The 19,571-nt window shown below is 39.9% G+C and overlaps 1 protein-coding gene across 2 annotated transcripts in view; it reads right to left on the bottom strand.

Moving 5' to 3' along the window:
• Positions 1 to 19,571, bottom strand: part of VSIG1 (V-set and immunoglobulin domain containing 1) — a 40,670-nt gene that overhangs the window by 8,811 nt on the left and 12,288 nt on the right. The window contains exons 2-3 of one of the 2 annotated variants that reach the window (XM_017850280.1): positions 14,024 to 14,187; positions 5,100 to 5,298 (exon numbers count right to left, since the gene is read on the bottom strand). In XM_017850280.1, the coding sequence (XP_017705769.1) occupies positions 5,100 to 5,298; positions 14,024 to 14,187 (363 nt within the window). The remainder of the gene's footprint in view (positions 1 to 5,099; positions 5,299 to 14,023; positions 14,188 to 19,571) is intronic. The other variant, XM_017850282.1, reaches the window with a different exon arrangement.

Here is a 19,571-nt window from a genome sequence, read left to right as displayed (position 1 = left end):
TTTTTTTTTTTTTTTTGCATTTATACATCTGTGGGTGACACAAAATAGTTGAAAGGTTTGAATTTGCCTGTGTGCATCATCAGTAGGGGAAGCCCATTTTGGGGTGCATGCTACCCAGCACTCAAATATTTATTCATCCCTCACTCGGCAAGCACCCATGCCTTCTGTGGGCCCGGCACGGGACTAGAGGCACCAGGAATTCAAAATAACTTTGACACAGTTCTAAAGTGGGGTGGGAGAGGGATGAGAGATGACTTTAGAGAGGGGAAGAGGCCTCCAAGACCACAGCAGGAGAAGCAGGTTTTAGGGAAAGGGGTGACAAGGAGGAAGGGGTACTAATGAGGTCAGTTTGGGACATAGAGTTGTAGCTGCTTATGAAAACACGTCCTGTAATCCCAGCACTTTGGGAGGCCGAGACGGGCGGATCACAAGGTCAGGAGATCGAGACCATCCTGGCTAACCCGGTGAAACCCCGTCTCTACTAAAAAATGCAAAAAACTAGCCGGGTGAGGTGGCGGGGCCTGTAGTCCCAGCTACTCAGGAGGCTGAGGCAGGAGAATGGCATGAACCCGAAAAGCAGAGCTTGCAGTGAGCTGAGATCCGGCCACTGCACTCCAGTTTGGGCAACAGAGCGAGACTCCGTCTCAAAAAAAAAAAAAAAAAAGAAAGAAAGAAAACACGTCAGGGGAGAAGTCCTGTGGGAAGCTGGGAATCTGAATCTCCTCATTCATCTTACTTTGCACGGTTTATTCTATCTTACATATCTTATACATTTATCTTATATATCTATCATATCTACATATCTATCTTATATCTCTTATCTATCTTACATATTTATTTTATATCTATACCTCTATCTTATATACCTTATATATCTATCTTATATACAAATAATGATATACATTTCTATACTTTCCAGCTCACCTTGCTTATCTTCATTTTTCGCTAGAACCATTCAAAGCTTAGGTTCTCTAATTTAAGTGAGTTAGACATGAAATGTGTCATAATGCTCAGTCCTACAGCTCTTACCTGAGACACAGTGGTTAAGGGCACAGCTCTGGATCCGCACAGAATACTGGCTCTGTAACTCTACCCTGGATCTGTGTAGGCAAGTTACCTAACTTAGCCAAACCTCAGTTGACTCATCTGTAAAACGTGACTAGGAGATTATCTAACCTCTGACTGATCCAAATATTAAATACAATAATATATATAGGGCCTAGCACCTGGAATTTCTGTTGGCCACAGCAGGACTAGTTCCTGCTACTAAAGTTGCTCTCCCATTGACTTCTGCTCAGCTCAGTCATCCCAGACTCTCACTATCTGTACACAGGTGCGAGAAGACAGATGCATATAGCTATAATACTGAAACATTTCACTAGCCCTATCTTTTAAGCAGGTGTCTTTTGATTAAAAGAAGTATCCTTCTACTTAGTTCTTTATTCTCTCTTTCTTACCAATGACTTTCTCAGGTAGGAACAACTTGTTGGATTTGCCTATTCTAAACTCAGCTATTTTAACCAGAAGTCCATTGCAGCTATCACTAGATTTAGATACTGCTGTTTAAAACAGATGGCTATTTTATAGCCTTTACAGCAGAATAGAACAATTTGAACAGAAAATTAAATGGGGGTATTTCATCACAAAGTTGGACACCAGGACTTGAACTAAATTATGGCAAAATCTGGAATGACTTGCACTCATTCATTGAGGAATCAACCCAGATTAGGGGATTTTATTTTGCTTAGAATTTTCTCTTTTATTTTTTTAATTTAACAAACCATTTAGTGGGATCAACTTTGACCAAGTCCCAACTATTATATTTTCTAATACTGACTCAAGGATTGCACTGCATTTCATCCAGTTTAAAGTCTCCAGTGGACTTTGGGTCCTTTTTAACCTTGGCAAGCATTGATCTACCATTTAGCTTTTATTGCCTTTCAATAGATTGAAGGTGGGAGGAAAAGGCTCAGCCTCACGAAAAAAAAAAAAAAAAAAAAAAAGAAAAAGAAAGTGCTTCAGTAGGTTCTTTAACCTTCCTTAATCAATCTTTTTTTTTTATGTGCCAAATTGGCAGCAAGGTAGATGATGCTTCTTCCAATGCCACACAAATAATTATTCCAAACTTGATTCTGGGTATTTTTTCAGAGATTAATTTTCCAAGGTTTGTCCCTACTAAATGGAAAGCTTCAAATGAAATGGTTGTCCAAATCACCTGGTCCCTTTGCCCATTGCTCTTTCTTCATTAAATTTGTGGCCTTGCCATCTCAAGCCCCTCTTCTTCGTCACACCTCTTGCCACTTCAACATTTCGCAACAACCGTCCCTTTCCTCAAATAAGCCTTCTTCCAATTCTTGATACAGCTTTTTTGCCCTTTCCCCTGTGTCCCTTCATGTTCTCGTCTCATACCTCCACTTGAAAGCTTTTAATGTTATGCATCCTGTCTTCCTTCATAGCTGAATTTTGGAGGGCTAGACCCTATCCTTTAATCCTCCCCATTGGTCCATTGTTAGCACGTGGAACTGGCAGTGGTGGCTAGGGTTTTGTTTAAATGCACTCATGCATGACCGAGAAATGCATGGGTTTGATGTTCACTGCTGGGCTAAGCAAACATCCTTGAAGATACATTGCTATGAAGAGTCCATCTTTAAGGAAATATCAACACCTTCTCCACACAATTAGCTCTCTCTCTTACCCACCTTCCCAACCTTGCCTCACTTTGTCAGGGCAAGCAATAGCAGTCGATACAACGAGATTTGAGGACTGAATAGTCACTTGGCAATTTTAGGAAATTAGCAGCCTCAAATTTAAAGGCATTTGGGAGGAGGCCTTTTGAGTTCCCTTTGCCAATTTTATAAAAACAATATTTTAGAGTTCCCAAACAAAAACCAAGGAAATTACACAGACCCCTTCTGCCCTTTTACCTTGATGGATCTGGGCTTGCTAAGGAAAAGTCATGACACAGAGCTACCTGACAAAACATCATGGAAAACACTCCTGGAAGAGGAGTGACCTCAACCTTCCTTCTGGAAATTGATTTGGGATCCTCTGAGCTTTAAATTTAAGATATTAACTTTCTTTGTCTAACTTTTATCTCCGGGCTATTTTCCAAGCTCTGAGATGAAGGGGCTTGGCTTCTTTAGATTGTTTCTGGTCAGAACATCCCAGAACCAGGAAGCAACAGAAAATCATAAGCAGATTAATCCCTCCAGTTTTTTAACAATTAAAAACCCTTTGATCTCCAGTATTTCATTTTGTAAGCAAAATAACAAAACTGTTCATAACAAATCTATAAAGAAGACAGGGCAGAAATTATAACCCCATCTCACAATGGTCAGAGAAAGGTGGATTGACTTGTATTAGGTCACTGAGTACAGAGTAAGATCTAAAACTCAGGTCTTCTGAGTGCCAGTTTGATGCTTTGGCATTTATAGCACACCACTTAGTTCCCATGTATATAACTAGTTGATATGGTTTGGATCTGTGTCCCCACCCAAATCTCATGTCAAATTGTAATCCCTAATGTTGGAGGTAGGGCCTGGTGGGTGGTGATTGGATCATGGGGGCGGATTTCCCCCTCGGTGCTGATCTTGTGATAGTGAGTGAGTGCTTATAAGACCTGGTTGTTTAAAAGTATGTGGCATCTTCCCCTCCCCTTCCTCCTGCTCCAGTCATGTGAGACGTCTTGCTTCCCCTTTGCCTTCTGCCATGATTGTAAGTTTTCTGAGGCTTCCCCAGAAGCTGCTATGCTTCCTGTACAGCCTGCAGAACCATGAGCCAATTACACCTCTTTTCTTCATAAATTACCGAGTCTCAGGTATTTCTTTACAGCAATGCAAGAATAGACTAATACACTAGTCTTCTAAACCGGAACAGAAACTCTCCCAGGAAAGTGCTTGAGTAATACTTCTCTTGTCTGTTCCTGTACCCCAATTCCTGGCACAGAACTCAGTAAGATAAAAACATGATTGATTAAGCTAACCCACTCTTAAAAAAATAGCTCTTAGGTACCTTTCCCTCTTTCCCAGGTGGGTAGATGCAGTGGCAAACCTCACAGTAAATGTCAGCTGGTTCCTTTGTGGCATTACCTGAGTGGCAAGCCAGGACAACTGTAAACAGTTCTCTTAGGTATGCACCTTGTTACCAATTGCTGCTTTTCCAAGCTACTCAATTATTAAGTCACTGATTTGATATAGTTCCTCCTTTCTTGTGATGTGTGCACACAGCTTGAGAGGAGCAATGACTCTTAGATCAGCTCCATTTGGGGCTACCTAGAAGTGGGAAAATGCTCATCTCAACTGGTCTGTCTGTAAGAGTTGAGGATCGGCAGTCCTTTCATCCCTTGCTTCGATACTTCCCAATCCCAGTCTACTGATGGGAGCTTAGCCCACATTGTCCTCTCAGACAGAGATTGGAAGGACTTCTAGAAATGACCAAAATTGAGAGCTTCCCAAGGGCAAAAACAACACCTCCATCACTGTGACTCAATAAATACTGAACAAATGAGATTCCAAATTCATTTTAAGAGCAGATATGGCTTGCCCAATATCATATAATGAATATTTGTATGTAAATATTTTGACTATCAACACTAGATTAATGTGCAGTCTTTTTTCCAAATTGCATTAGCATTTTTAAAAAAGGACTCTCCTGTCTTTATTTAAAAAAAATAATTTAATGGTGGGAATTGTGTTGTGCTTAAAAGGAATAATAAGTTGACAGTAGTCTCCCCCAGGTAGGTCTGGCTGTAAATGGAAGCTTCCTCTAAAAGAGTTGCTAGTGATCATTTTGTGGGACAGCGGATTGTCTCATCTGTTCTCATTCCTTCCCTCAGAGATAGGGATCACTGGAGGTTGGGTCATCTACTGCTGTCATTTTGGCAGCCCTTTTGCACAATTGTTTCTGCATGTTTTATGAGTGATTTCTCAGTGTTACTGTATTGGTTGGGCTAGTGGCTTGTCTCTATTTCCCTGATAATGAAAATATTAGGTAGTATATTTACCTACAGATACTTAATTGGCATCATAACTCACTGTCCTGGCTCATTCAGTGTCCTAACTTGTTCCAAGAAAAGAAAAGGCAGAAAAAAGTGCTCATACCTAACACACTGACGTTGAGGACGCCTTGGTTTTGGCCGAGAAAGTCTGGGGGGTTGTTAACATCACAGATGTAAATTCCACTGTCCGCTGGCTGTATATGTGAGATAGTGATAGATGCATTACCTGGATCGTTGGACCCTGTAATTCGATCTTTAAATTGTCCGATGGCTACAGCTTGTCCACCTTGATAAAAGTAAATCTAGACAGAAAAATAACAGAAATGAGAAGTGGAGAGTGTCCAGGACTAGGATAAGCTACCTGAAACACATTACCTTTGATAAAGAAATAGCATCTTCCCCCCACCAGGAACAGGTCCCTGTGGCCAAGGTTTCTCAACTCAGTGGGGCACTTTAATTTGCTCACAGCTGCGCATTTGGCCCTCAGAGCAGCTCTGTGATGTCATCAGGGATTAGTATGCCTGTCTTACAGAGGAGGAGGCAGCTGGAGCTGACAGGATTCAACACCTAAGCTTGGGCTATGAGATCGAGATGCTCACTTAATGAATCCACCTGAGAGAAACTCATTATGTAGAACATAAATATCTGATGGGAAACCAAAACTATCACTTTTTTAACCATTTTATAAACTTCTTAAAATTTCAATTTACCTTACCCAGTGAGACTATCTGGTTTACTTAAATGTTCAAATGTTCATGCTCCTTTTAGACACATCTACTCTTTTGGATAGACAAATTTGGGTTTGTTTTGTTTATTAGAAGCAAAGCAGAAAAGCATCTTAGAAATCATCTGCTCCCATCCCTTTATAGTGGTGTTATGAAGATGAAACAAAGAAATCTAGTAAAGGACCTTGGAAGTGCTCAGCCAGTGATAGCTACCATCTTTCTCTCCATGTGGCAGAAGGCAGAACTGGAATTCTGTCATTTAAACAAATAAGGCATCTCAGACCCAGAGAGACTAAATGACCCATCTAAAGCCACAAGGGCTCATTTATTATTATTATAACTTATTAAACTTAAGATCTGGATTCTAGTTCCATCTCTATTAAAGAGCATAGATACTTAGATCATAATGGCAACTGTGGGAGCAGCACGATGTGGTGGAAAGGGTCCTGGTCTAGGGGTCAGGTGGCCTGAGTTAGTCACAGCTCTGCCTCTCACTGTGACATAGTTAGGGGAGGTGGCCTCTAGTCATGCCTCCATGGCAACCTGCTTTTAGATAAGAAACAAAGTTATTTAATCTCTCCAACCTCTACTTTCCACATCTGAATGAGAAAAGAGAGTAATGTTTTACGTATGATATGTATTTACCAAGTATAGGCAGTTAAGTTGATTTTAGTTAGTACATAAATGAAAACTTACAAATTTGAATGTGTATTAGAAAGATAAATATCTAGCACATTAAATCTATGACTTCCTCAATGTTGTTGCATAGGGTAGATTAAGGTAGATTTTTAAAAATTTTAAGAAAACAGGTCAATATGGAGAATAACATTAAATAATAAATAGTGCTAGTGATACACAAATATGACAAAAATTATGTAGATGGTACATCAGTGACTGAAGCTTGGTAATCACCGGATTAGGTAATTCCTGAGGTCCCTTCACAATACACACCTTCTATGTACATATTTTGTTAGTTTCATGTAAATGTATGTTATTCAAGTGATTGTTATTGTTCAATAAATTGTATTGTCTTAGTCTGGTGAGACTAATATTTTCATAAAATCTACTGGAAGGCCTTACAATTCATTTAATTCACTTCCCTCACTTTACAGAAGAAACCAAAGCCCAGAGAGGTTAAAAAATAAAAGACACAAAATTGACAGTTGAGACAAATCTGGGATCCAATTTTCCTAATTCCTTGTACTGTGGGCTTTACCTTAATAGGCCAATAAAAGAGGGAAAGCAATTAGAAAACCAAAAGATATTGTCTAGATGAATTCAAATGTATTTTCCTTTAAGCAGAAAGTCAATATATTTCAAAACTAAGGCAGAAAGCTGGATTTTGAGGGAAAAATCCCAGGAAAAGAGTACATTTAAAGAGAAAACTATTTGTTTCTCTCCCATTTTTTCTAACATCAACATGCTTTCTTGCCTGCATTATAAATGCAGCCATTTATAATTCATTCATTCACACGTATCGAAATCACAAACTCTTGCCCCAGAATGGTCTTGTTTGACTTCCAAACAAGAAAGCCAGGATTAACTCAAGGTATTCAAGTGGGACAGGAGGAGGTTCAACACATCAGAGGATTACTTTCATTTGAGTTGACACCCATGCTGTCAGGCTTTCACTTTCACAAGGCAGCATGGGGCTTATTTACTTTCTAATTGGCAGTTTGAGGTCTTGTTGTTTCTTACCTGGAGTTCAGCCTGCTGTCCATCAAGAGTGGCCTTTACAGCCTCAACATCTGGCCACTTCCCCTCCTCCCAAGGAGACTGTGGACAGTGTAAAACATCAGCCCTGTTTTATAGTGATGCTTGATGACATCACAATGAGATACAACATCAGTCCTGCCTGAGGCCTACAGCAAGTCCCAGAGGATCCAGGTGAAAAGGACCTTATTTCTGTAGAGATCACGAGGCCAAAATAGTGTGTTTTAGGCCAGAATTAGGATATGAAAAGAAGTAAAAGTGTTCACTGTATCCATGTGTCCATGCCCACTGTAAAAGTCCCACAATTGGGCATGAGTCAAGGTGAAATGAGTATGTAAGCAATGAGGCCCTGAAACCTTACCTATGAAAAAGACCTTTACTACCTTTTATATGCTAGCTCCTCATGCTGTAGTCTAATACATTTCGCCCTCTCACAATTGACACTAAAAGGTATTAGAGACAGAAATAAGGGTAGTGAGGGCTAACAGTGGAGACCTAAAAGAGCCAAGGCTTTGGCTTCACAGTTCTGTGTGAGAAGTAAAGTACCTGGGGGTAGACAGCAGCAGCCAGACACATACATGGAGGGGCTTTCTGTTAGGGGGAAGTCCACACAGTCACACTGTCCTTGTAAAGAAAAAAAGAAAGAAGTGTTTTCCTGAAACTGCTTATCTAATCATAAAGGAAGGACTACAACTTGATTCCATTTTTCATAAAAGAATAACTCTTTTAAAAATCAAAGCTGAACAGTGGCCAAAGCCCGGCCCATGATCCTGTGTGGCTTGTATACTTTTCAAAGAAAGAATATTATCAATTTGGACATCAAAGCAATGGAGGTCCAGAAAAAGCCCCGGATCTTCAACGGGCCACATCTTTGGGTGGGAGTGAGGAGGAGGTGATTTTTTAAGGAAATCCATCCCAGTGTTCCCTTAAAGGGTGCTTGTTAATTTTTTACCCACTTGCACTTTGTGCTTGGGTTCATGGTAGACTGCCCTGCTTTCTCCCAAGGTCCTCTCTGCCTGCCCCCTGGGTGATGCTAGAGGCTGATGGGTGGAGTCATAATTGCACAGTAATTATAAGACCCTTGTGAGATAGTTTGGTTTGTGGTTTCTAAAGTTAAGGGGCCTTCAGGAGCCCGATGGATATTGGAAATATGGGAAATGGCTGGGAGGGGCTGGTAAGTAGTGGTAAGATCATAACAGATATGGGGACTGCAAGGAACTGAAAAGTCAACGTAAACAAGGCATTCAAACTGTTGAAACAAACAAACAAAGTACTGGGCAGGCTGACTGAAATACATCCACTGGCCAAATCTGACCCAGAGGGCTGCAGTTAGTGAACTCAAATTCATCCTTTTCTAATACAAAAAAGGACACCGAGGCCTCAATAGAGGGAGCAATTTTCCCAAGGTCACACAATTTACAGTCAGACCTGGAATTCAGACCTCCTGATTCCCACTGAATATATTAAGATGGCACTCATAGTCCTTCTTAAGGTGAGAAAGATGATTCCTGGGCAACCTTCCCTCTTTGGGGCCATTCCATTCCCTGCTCCAGCCCAACCTTCTCCTGCCAATTGCTGTTATTTATTGGCATGGTGCTTCCCATGCTGAGTATGTTCACCACATGATGCCCTCAACATTTGCCAGCTGCAATTGTAGGCCCCTCAGTTCTTTGCAGAGTAACCTTTCCCTTCCTACTGTGCCAAGCTCCTAGTCACACAAGGCTGTGCAGCTGGGAACCAGATTTGTCCTAAAAGACTTTTTCCTCAGCTTAGTGACACTGCTCTCTAACTAGAAGCATGGAGCATAAACAAGAAGGGTTGAAAGAATTCAGTTTGCTTTCTGTTTGAACCTGAGTTGGAGTTAGCTTCCAGAGCTGCTTTTGCAGATTCCTTCTGGGAATGTGGAGGACATGGACGTCCACAGCAAACCACACATTCTTTCCTTTCCAGCTTCTTGCTTTCTTGTACTGCTGATAGAGGGGCTAGCCATGGGGTAGGGAAGGAGTGTGCAGGTATAAGGTGGCAATGGTCACAAGCTCAGAATTTTATTCAGACTGTATTGGGGGTAGGGATGGCATGTGGAAGAAAACAGGATACCAAAGAAAGACTCTCTTGTTTCCAAACCAACTCTCTTACCAACCTGCCATTTGCCTGGGTATCTACCATTTGAGTTGCTCCTTTTGGAAGAAGGCATGGAAGGTCCCTGATTCAATGCATTCTTTAGAAGAGACCAAAATAAGCTATCACTAGTCCCTAACACCTTACCATGAGATGAATTTATCAGATTTAGCAAAAAGTGAATGGGACACAATACATAAATTTGATGGTGGGGCAAGGAAGAACTTGCAGTATTTCTCAGTAGGGGTGACACTGGCATTTTGGGCAGACAACTCTTTGTTGTGTGGCTCTGTCCTATGTATTTCAGGTTGTAAAATCTGAGAAGCCAGAGAACATAAGAACACTAGGTCCTGGGAAAGAAGTTGTCCAAGTTGTTTATGAGGCTGGCAAAGGGTATTTTTCACTATGAACATTCTTGAAGAATAAGTATTGTCTGAGAGATTCATGCTAAGTAGAGTCAATGCATGCTCTGTTCATGGACAGGTAAGGTCTCTGTATGCAGTGTTAGCATTAACAGGCTGGATGGAAGATGAGGCCATCTGCATGACCAGAAAGGCACCAGACCACCCCAAATTTCCATGTTAGCCTGCCCATACCTGGCCTAGAGTTTTCAGCTGAGATTCCCTGCTGAGGGATTGACTATCTAAAGCTGTTCTTATTTTCTGAGAGGAATGTTTCTCTGAGAGAAGGACCATGTTAATGAATATCCTGGCCTTCTTAGTGGGAAGACCTGTGGGATACTTCAGTCTCTATTTGCCACAGGGGATAGTCAGTAAGAAATAACATCAGCCCCTGGGTATTGAGGAATACCAGGCCTCAGAGTCAATTGCTAATCTAACACAATGATTTCAGGAGAGGGAAGATGGGACTACGGAAAGAGCTAGCCACTGCCATGATCAGGGCAGTAATAGGGTCCTGAGCCTTTAGGAAGAGGCAGAAGAACTCCAGACATGGATGCGAGAAGGTAAACTCAAGACTGTCCCAGTTTTGTCAGGGGCTTGCGCTGATCTTGATTGTTACCAAAGTCAGACCCTCCCATCCCATTCCTAAAGCTGGTGCCAGTGCCCTGGAGTCTCCAAACAATGAAGAAGTCCAGTAGTACACCAATAAGTGTTCTTACCTGAGAGGTCCAGCTACATCTTCCCCGAGCGTCTCTTGCATGCGTCATTTTTAGACACTGACTGACTGCCTTTTCCTCCATACCCTCAGTACTGAGGCACGAGCTGTGCTGTGTTTGAGCAGAAATGGGTGGATCTGAGAGCTGAATGCTATACAGTATACGGCCACATCAACCCAGGAGTTGAACTGAATCTCTCAGTGTGACCACTGATGTCTGGCAACATCTTAGTCCCATAAATCACAGAACTGTCTAATAGTGCAGCAGTCCTTTTATCCTCCCATAAATGTTCCACCAGCAATCCCTAGATTAACATACAACATGCTCCACAGAATTGTGAATGTTTTCAAAGAGGAAACAGTCTTGAAATGGAGACCAAATCCCATTTTGAAAAGTACCACCTCAACACAGGATGTCTGCAACCTCTTGGTTGAGCAGGTTGTCAGTTCAGGGATAAGAAGCAGGCAGAGAAAGGGCCTGGGCCCTCCCTTTAGCCACAGTGACCTGGTGAACAGTGGAACTCGAAGCAGATCTTGGGCTAGGATGGCCCTGAAGAGCTCTTTCCCTGTTCAAGTGTATCTTCTTGAGCTAGGCTCCCTAGTGCCCATGACTCAGTCCCTCCAGATCACCAGGGGTATGGAGGGAACAGGGATTTTGCAAAATCGCCGTTTTGTAAGTGATGATGCCAATATTAAAAGCTCGCATTCACCGAATGCTTACTGGGTAGAAGGCTTCCTAGTGCTTCACAAGCATCATCTCATTTAATCTTCATATTAAACCTATGAGACAGGTAAGTAGCCCCATTTTAAAGATTGGGAACTGAACAACTGAAAGGTCAAACGACGTGTCTACCAGTCGTTTGATCACCCAGTCAATAAATAAATGGCAGAGCAAGAAGAACTGACATTCATCAGGAGGTTTCCACTAGGACTTCAAAACTACTCATCTGGTAAAGCAGTGAGAAGCCCATGCCAGCAGGATGTGGGGAGACAGGGGAAGGACTCCAGTTCTCTAGAAGTAGAGAGCTAAATATGGTTGTAATGGGGATCTGGCTAGCATAAGCTAAAGCAAGACAGGAAAATAGAAGGAAGATAAAATTTGCCTTTGGGGGATGGTTTTTATTGCTCCCAAGCTGTGGGAGCAATAAAAACACAAAAGCTTATCTTCTATGCGGCTAAGGCCCAGGCGTAACATAGGTATCATGCAGCTTTAAGATCAAAGAGCAGGTTTTGCCTGATCCAGCAGCTCAGTGCAGATGCCCTCCTTTAATGTGGACATTGCAAAAGAGTATATATCTTAAATTACTTGCCCCACCTGTAACTGACATTTTGGAGAATGAGGCAAATGGCAAGTAAATAAGCTACTCAATAAATATTTATTTGTGAACAGATTTTTTGTAAGTGCTTCTAAGAGATGTTCTGGGCTCAGGCCACACTCAATTCAATCACCATATCTTCTTCCCTTGCATTTCCTGGTATAGAAAAAGCTCACTGCTGGTCACAAGATCCTTCGGCTCTGCAGCTCCCTCCCAGTTCCTCACTAGACACACAGTTCAACCAAGAAGTGGCCTTGTAAATCCCAATGTCAGAGGAGGCATAAATAAAATTTGTGGTTTTGAACTGAGACTGGCCTTGCCCAGCCTTCAGGCAGTTGAGAACATCTTGATTTGAGTATCAAGCAGAAAGTATTTCAAAATACATTGGCGAGGTCTCTCTAAATCCAGCCCCACCTGGCAAAATGAGAAAGATTTCAAGCCTACAGATAAAGAATGTGTTGAAAAGACTATTCCGGAAATCGAACTTTAAAAAGGAAGAAAGGTCATGTGATTATTGTCATCCACAATCTAACAGAACATCCTGCAAAAGAAGGCAATAATTTCTTAGTTGACTCCTACATACAAGGCCTTGGGTCTGGACATTTTGGGTGATGCAAACTGGTAGAAGCACTGTTGGTGGTGGTGCTGCTGTGGATGATGATAATCATAATAGTGTTTACAAGGGATAAAACTTATAGGGCTTTATATTTTTCACATGCATTATGCCAGTTGATTTCCCACGGGTATTGCTGATCTACCATATTTTAAAGAGAGGTACAGAGTGATTCAGATACTTGTCCAAGGTAACCAGTATTGAGCAAAATTGTTTAACTTGGACTAGAGAGTGGCATTGATGGAATCTCCCCCTGTACGGCGTTTCCTGCTAAACAAATGCTCAGGATTTGTAAACAGAGGACTCAGCACCTCCGAAGGACTAGTGATGGCTGAAGTGACACTGGCCAACATGTGGTTCCTCTAAACTAATGCCTTCCTTCTTCTCCACCCCTGTCCCTAGGCCTCCCCCAGCCTCCTCAACTTGCTCTCCCTCTATCTTTCTACTAATCAAAACTTTTCCTTTCCTTCAAGGCCCAATTCAGCTGCATCCAACTACTCCAAACCACACTGACTTGTCTCTTCTCTAAACTCTGCTTTGGGTCATGCAACCTTTTGAGAACCTGAAGAAAGCTACAGACCTTTTCCATCAAGAGATATGTGTAGGCATGCATGGCATATGTGCTCACATAAACATGTGCGTGAGCACACAGGCACACACACGCACGTGTGCACGTGTGCGTGCGCACGCACACACACACACACCTTTGAGTATACAATTTGAATCCTTGGGCTAAAGAAGGAATTTCCCTCAAGGCCTGATGAAGGAAACCTGGGAATAGGCAGCTTGCATGTGAAATCATTCTCCTCCCCTGACTTTCAACCCACCCTTTTCTGGCAACCTCTTCCCCCAGACCCTATGCCTACCCAACTCCATCCCCTGTCCTCTATCCTTACGCTGTTCTTGATGAACTACACAGGGTTCATCACTACTATGGTCCTTCTTCACCCATCTGGGGAGTCTCGTTCTGTCAGGCCTCAGTCTAGCACAGTGAGCTAGTTCACTTGACAGTCAGATCCTAGATATTAAATTTGGCAGAGATCTGTAGACAATCAGGACTTGCATTTGAACTAATTTCTTCTGGAAATAATAGGGAGATAAAGGCGGAGGGGGAGCCCTTTCAGAATTACTGTTCATTTCACCTATGAGAAGAACCATTTCCGTCTTCTCTAAAATACATGATCCACTTGATGTGGACCTACACAGACCTGAGATAATGGGTTATAACTAAATATGAAGAGAGGACAAGAGTTAAGTTACTTAGATGATGATCTTCTCTATACAGCTGTCTTCAAACGTTTGTATCTGAGATTCCTGCCACTACTGTCACTGGCATGCCATTCTTTCACATTTCACGTTTTTTCTACCCCAACAGTTTTCAGTCAGAACTACAAAAGGGGAAGAGTTTAGGAAAATGTGTGCTTACAGAAACTGGCTCCATCTCCTTCTTATGGAAGAAAGACCACTGGATGGAAAGCTGGTCTCGGGAGGCCACAGTGGTGGTATAGATGCAGACGAGAGTGACATTAGATCCAACAGTCACGTTCACGAAACTGTCTGGGACGGTCACTTGCACCACACTAACCTGACCTGAAAAGATAATCATAAAAAAATAGTACATACTCACATTCTGATAACACTGTTTCATCACAGAACACTTATAAAGACATCTTATTTGAAGAATCCAAGGTGAGGGGGAGAAGGCAGAATAAATCATACAAGAAAACTGAGCTTTTTTGGGTCTCACTGGGGTAAGGGGAGGGGAGTTTCTAACAAATTATCATATGAAGATACTCAAATTCTAGATGATGGTGAGGTAATAACACCGAACTGAGAATTTCTTCTGTATTAAGGGCAGCCTTACACAGGTTCTTAAAGTCTGGTCCAGGGACCCAAAACTGTCTGGGAGTATAGAGAACAACTGACCCAGTTTTCCCAGTACCAAGGGAATTCCTTGAATGTGGGACTTATAGTTTTAAAATTGGGTAAATCTCAGGCAAAACATATCAGTTTCTTTTGGGGTCCTCAATAATTTTAATTGAAATTTTATTTATATATTTGTAGATTCACGTGCAGTTCTAGGAAATAAGACAGATCTCATGTTTACTTTACCCAGTTCCCAGCAATGGTAACATTTTGTAAGATGATGGTATACTATCACAACCAGGATACTGACATTGATAAAACCTATCAACCTTATTCATATTTCTCCAGTTTTATATGTACTGCTGTGTGTGTGCACATGCACATTTAATTCTATATTCTATCATGTGTAGATTTGTGTATTCACCACCACAGTCAAGATACTGAACAGTTCCATCACCACAAAGACCCCTCATGTTGACATTTTTATAATCACACTCACCTCCATCCTGCACCTCATTCCTGTCCTAACCATGAACAACCACTAATCTTTCATTTCTAAAATTCTGTCATTTCATAAATGTTATATACAAGGAATCATGGTAACCTTTTGGAATTGATGACTGTTTTTACTCAGCATAATTATCTAAAATTTCACCCAAGTTGTTGTGTTTATCACTAGTTTGTGTTTTTTATTGATTTGTAGTACCTGATGGCATATATGTAATACAGTTTGTTTAACCATTCATCCATTTAAGGACATCTGGGCTGTTTCCAGTTTTGGGGTATTGGATAAAATTCCAGTGAACATTCAGGTACAGATATCGCATGAAAATAAATTTTTCTTTCCTTGGCACAAATGCCCAAGAGTGCAATTGCTGGATCATATGTCAGTTGCACATTTAATTTTATTAAGAAAAAACCAGCCAGGCTGTTTTCCATAATGACTGTACCTTTATACATACCCCCCTCCAAAAAAAAAAAAAGGATTCAGTTGTCTTGCATTCTTACCAGCATTTGGTGTTGTCACAGTTTTCTACTTTAGCCATTCTGGCAGATATGAAGTAATATAATCATCGTGGTGTTAATTTGCATTTCTCAAATAGATAATGATGCTAATTATCTTTTAATGGGATTATTTGCCATTTGTACATCTTCAGCAAAATATTTGTTTATATCCTTTGATTATTTTCTAATTGGATTGTTTAGTTTTTTAATGATTGAGTTTTGAGAATTCTCTGCATAATCTAGATGCAAGTCTTTTGGGGATAGAGAGTTTTATTTCTTTATTTCCAATTTGTAGGCCTTTATTTATTTTTGTTGCCTAATTGCAGTGGCTACAACTTCCAGTACTATGTCAAATAAGAGAGATGAGAGTGGACATTCTTGCATTGTTTCCAATCATAGGGCAAAAGCGTTCAGTCTTTCACCATGAAGTATAATGTTGACTGCAGGTTACTTGTAGGTGTTTTTATCAAGTTGAGGCAATTCTCCTCTGTAGGAGGTTAAATTGTGTCCCCCAAACAGATAAGTTCAATTTCTAACCTCCAGTATCTGCGAATGTGACCTTATTTAGAAATAGGGTTTTTGCAGATGTAATTAAGGATCTTGAGATGAGATCATCATTGATTTAGAGCAGACCCTAAATTCAATGACTGTTGTCCTTATAAGAAAATGGAGAGGGAGTCTTAACACAGAGACACACAAAGGGAAAGGCTCAGTGAAGACAGAAGCAGAGATTGGAATGATGCATCTATAAGCCAAAGAATACCGAGAATTGCCAGCAGCCATCTAGGCAAGACTTATGGCACAGATTCTCCTTCAGAGACCTCAGAAGAAACCAACAGTTTGATTTAAAACATTTGGCCTCCAGAACTGTGAGAGAATTCATTTCTCTTGCCTTAAGCCACCCCGTTTGTGGCAGTTTGTTACAGCAGCTCTGGGAAACAAATACACCCTCTATTCCTAACTTGCTGAGTTTTAATGATGAATGGGTATTGGATTTTGTCAAATGCTTTATCTGCATCAGTTGATATGATCATATTTTTTTTTCTTTAGCCTGTTGATATGGTGGATTACACTGAATGCTTTTTGAATGTTGAACCAGCCTTACAAAACTGAAATAAATCCCATTTGGTCATGGTGTATAATTCTTTTCATACATTGTTGGATTCAATTTGCTAGTGTTTTGCTAAGGATTTTTGTGTCAAGGTTCATGAGAGAGATATTGGCCTGTAGTTTTCTATTTTGTACTATTTTGTCTGGTTTTGGTATCAGGATAATACTGGCCCATAAAATGAGCTGAAAGTGTTTCCTTCTCTTCTATGTTTTGGAAGAGAATGTGTAAAACTGATCTTAATTATTCTTTAAGTGTTTGCTGGAATTGTTTGCTGAAGCTATTTAGGCCTGGAGATTTCTTTTGTAGGAGCTTTCAAAATTATGAATTCAATTTCTTTAATGGTTATAGAGCTATTCAGATTATCTATTTCATATTGGGTGAGTTCTAGTAGTTTGCTGTTTCGGAGAAATTGGCCAATTTTTTCTAAGTTTTCAAATAAATGAATGTATAGTTGTTCATAATATTCTCTCATTATATTTTTAATGACTACAGGATCTATAGTGTTATTCCATATTTCATTTCTGATATTAGTGATTTGGATCTTAACTCTTTTCATTGGTCTTGCTAGAAGTTTGTCAGTTTTATTGATTTTTTTTCAAAAAAAGCAAATTTTGTGTAATTTATTTTCCCTATAGTTTTTCTATTTCAAGTTCATTGATTTCAGCTCTTCATTATTCCCTTCCTTCTGCTTGCTTTGGGTTTGTTTGTTTGTTTGTTTGTTTGTTTGTTTGTTTTTGAGACGGAGTATTGCTCTGTCGCCCAGGCTGGAGTGCAGTGGCACAATCTTGGCTCACTGCAAGTTCCACCTCCCAGGTTCACGCCATTCTCCTGCCTCAGCCTCCCAAGTAGCTGGGACTACAGACGCCCGCTGCCACGCCCAGCTAAGTTTTGTATTTTAGTAGAGACAGGGTTTCACCATGTTAGCCAGGATGGTCTCCATCTCCTGACCTCGTGATCCGCCCGCCTCGGCCTCCCAAAGTGCTGGGATTACAAGCGTGAGCCATCACACCTGGCCCTATTTTGGTCTTCTTTTCTAGATCCTTGATGTAGAAATTTAGATTACTGACTTAAGACCTTTCTTTATTTCCAATGTAAACATTTAGTGTTATAAATTTCTCTCTCAGAATTGCTTTAGCTACGTGGTACATATTTCAATATGTTGTGTTTTCATTTGCATTCAGTTCTATGTATTTTTTAAAATTCCTTTTGAGATTTCCTCTTTGATCCATGGATTACTTAGAAGAGTGTTGTTTAATTTCCATGTGTTTAGATACTTTTCTGCTACTGATTTCTAGTTTCATTGAATTGTGGTCAGAGAATACACTCTGCATGATTTCAATTATTTTAAATTTGTATAGGTTTGTTTTATGGCCAAGCACATGATCTATCTTGGTGAATTTTCTGTAGGTGCCAAAAAAAAGTGTGTCCTGCTGTTGTTGGGTGGAGTGTTCTATACAAATAGATATAATTTAAAACCACTGTGGATAAACCAATATAAAATCATAAAATATTCAATAAATATTCAACATTACATAAAATATTCAATTAGATCAATTAGTTGTCTTTTCAGATCTTCCCTATATTCACTGATGTTCTGTCTAGTAGATTTATCAGTTTCTGAGAGGGAGTACTGAAGTTCCCAACTATAGTTGTGAATTTGTCTCTTTCTTCTTTTAGCTTGATCAGTTTTGTTCATGAATTTTGAGACTTAGTTGTTTGGTGTGTACCCATTAAGGATCATTATATCCTCCTGCTGGGTTGATCCTTTTATCATTAGGTAATGTCTCTCTTTATCTCTTTTAACTTTCTTTGCTCTGAAGACTACTTTATCAGATACTAATGAAGCTTCTCCAGATTTTGAAACATTAATACTTATGTGGTATGCCTTTTCTATATTTTACTTGCAATCTTCCTATGTCATCAAATTTAATGTGAGTTTCTTGTGAGTAGCATATAGAGTAGTTCCCCTTATTCCAGGGAGATACATTCCAAGACCCCAGTGGATGCCTGAAACCATGGATAGTACTGAACCCTATGTATACTATGTTTTTTTTTCCTATACACACAAACCTATGATAAAGTTTAATTTATAAATTAGGCACAGTAAGAGATTAACAATGATAACTACTAATAAATAGAACAATTATACCAATGTACTGGAGTAAAATTATGTGATTGTGTTCACACAGTCACACTCTTTCTCACAAAATATCTTATTGTACTGTACCATGGGTAACTGAAACCTCAGAAAGTAAAACCACAGATAAAAGGGGACAACTGTAATTGTATTAACATTCAATATAATTGTTCAATGTAATTATTGATATATTAATTCTTGTTTGCTATTTTATTATGTTTTTTGTTTGGTTCCTTCACTTATTATTCTTCTGTTTCCCTTTTCTTGCTTTTCTGACAGTTACTTGAGCATTTTTTATGATTCCATCTTGACTTATTTGTAGTGTTTTAAAATATATATCTTTGTAGAGTTTTCTAGTGGTTTCTCTGGGTATTCAACATTCATATGTGAGTCATAACAGTCTACTTATATCAATATTTTACCACTTTGATTGAAGCGTATAAACCTCACTTCCATTAGGTTCCTTTACCTTCCCCACTTTTAAATATCATTGTCTAGAGTGTAAAATGGTGTTATAATTTTGTTTCAATTATCAAACATGATTTATAGAACCCATGAGTTAAAAGAGAGTCTACTTTATGTACTCACATTTCTGCTCTTTCTGTTGTCCTTTCATCCTTCCTGATTGCTCTTTATCATTTACTTTCTGTTTGAAGAAATCCCTTTAGCTACTTTTAACAGTATTATCTGCTAGCAACAAATCTTTTGTTTTCCTGCAACTGAGAATTTAATTATTTCCCCTTAATTCCTGAAGGGTAGTTTCACCAGATATGGATTTTATTTTCTGTCATCTCTGCTCTTCTATTGAGTCCATCAGCAAGTTTTCATTTTGTTATTTTATTTTACCATTCTATA

This window comes from Rhinopithecus bieti, unplaced genomic scaffold (genome assembly GCF_001698545.2).
Source record: "Rhinopithecus bieti isolate Rb0 unplaced genomic scaffold, ASM169854v2 scaffold_34319, whole genome shotgun sequence".
Classification (NCBI taxonomy): domain Eukaryota; kingdom Metazoa; phylum Chordata; class Mammalia; order Primates; family Cercopithecidae; genus Rhinopithecus; species Rhinopithecus bieti.
The sequence above is the reverse complement of the archived record's forward strand: the minus strand, read 5'-3'. Positions and strand labels throughout refer to the sequence as shown.